Source organism: Cystoisospora suis (assembly GCF_002600585.1).
Source record: "Cystoisospora suis strain Wien I chromosome Unknown contig_2663, whole genome shotgun sequence".
NCBI classification, from domain to species: Eukaryota; Apicomplexa; class Conoidasida; order Eucoccidiorida; family Sarcocystidae; genus Cystoisospora; species Cystoisospora suis.
Window position 1 is genome coordinate 6,780 of NW_027155461.1, and position 326 is coordinate 7,105.

The window sequence follows — 326 nt, forward strand, 5'->3', positions numbered from 1 at the left end:
CATGCAAGTATGTATACTTCTATGTATGACTGTGTAGAATGAGTTTACATGTGTGTACACGTGTGTATGTGCTTTTGTCTGTATGTGTATATGTGCAGTATCTGTCTACTTTTCAAGCTTATTTTGACTTTCCTCGAGACACCTGGGCGATCTCTGCAGTTGTCGGTCTCCTTCTCTCGCATGAAAAGAAAAGCAAAAAGAAGACGCAAAAAAGCGAAGATCAAGACGAAAGCGAAGACGTCACGAAGCAAGAGAACGGAGAGATCCAGAAGCACCAGAAGGAGAAGAAGACCGACGCTAAGGCTTCTTCCTCTTCTTCCTCTCCC

At 43.9% G+C, this 326-nt stretch overlaps 1 protein-coding gene across 1 annotated transcript in view; it reads left to right on the forward strand.

Moving 5' to 3' along the window:
• Nucleotides 1-326, forward strand: part of CSUI_005492 (e3 ufm1-protein ligase 1) — a gene marked incomplete at its 3' end in the record, with an annotated part of 6,457 nt that extends 6,131 nt beyond the window's left edge. Inside the window, exon 7 of the mRNA XM_068065668.1 lies at nucleotides 99-326. Within this exon, the coding sequence (XP_067922356.1) occupies nucleotides 99-326 (228 nt within the window). The remainder of the gene's footprint in view (nucleotides 1-98) is intronic.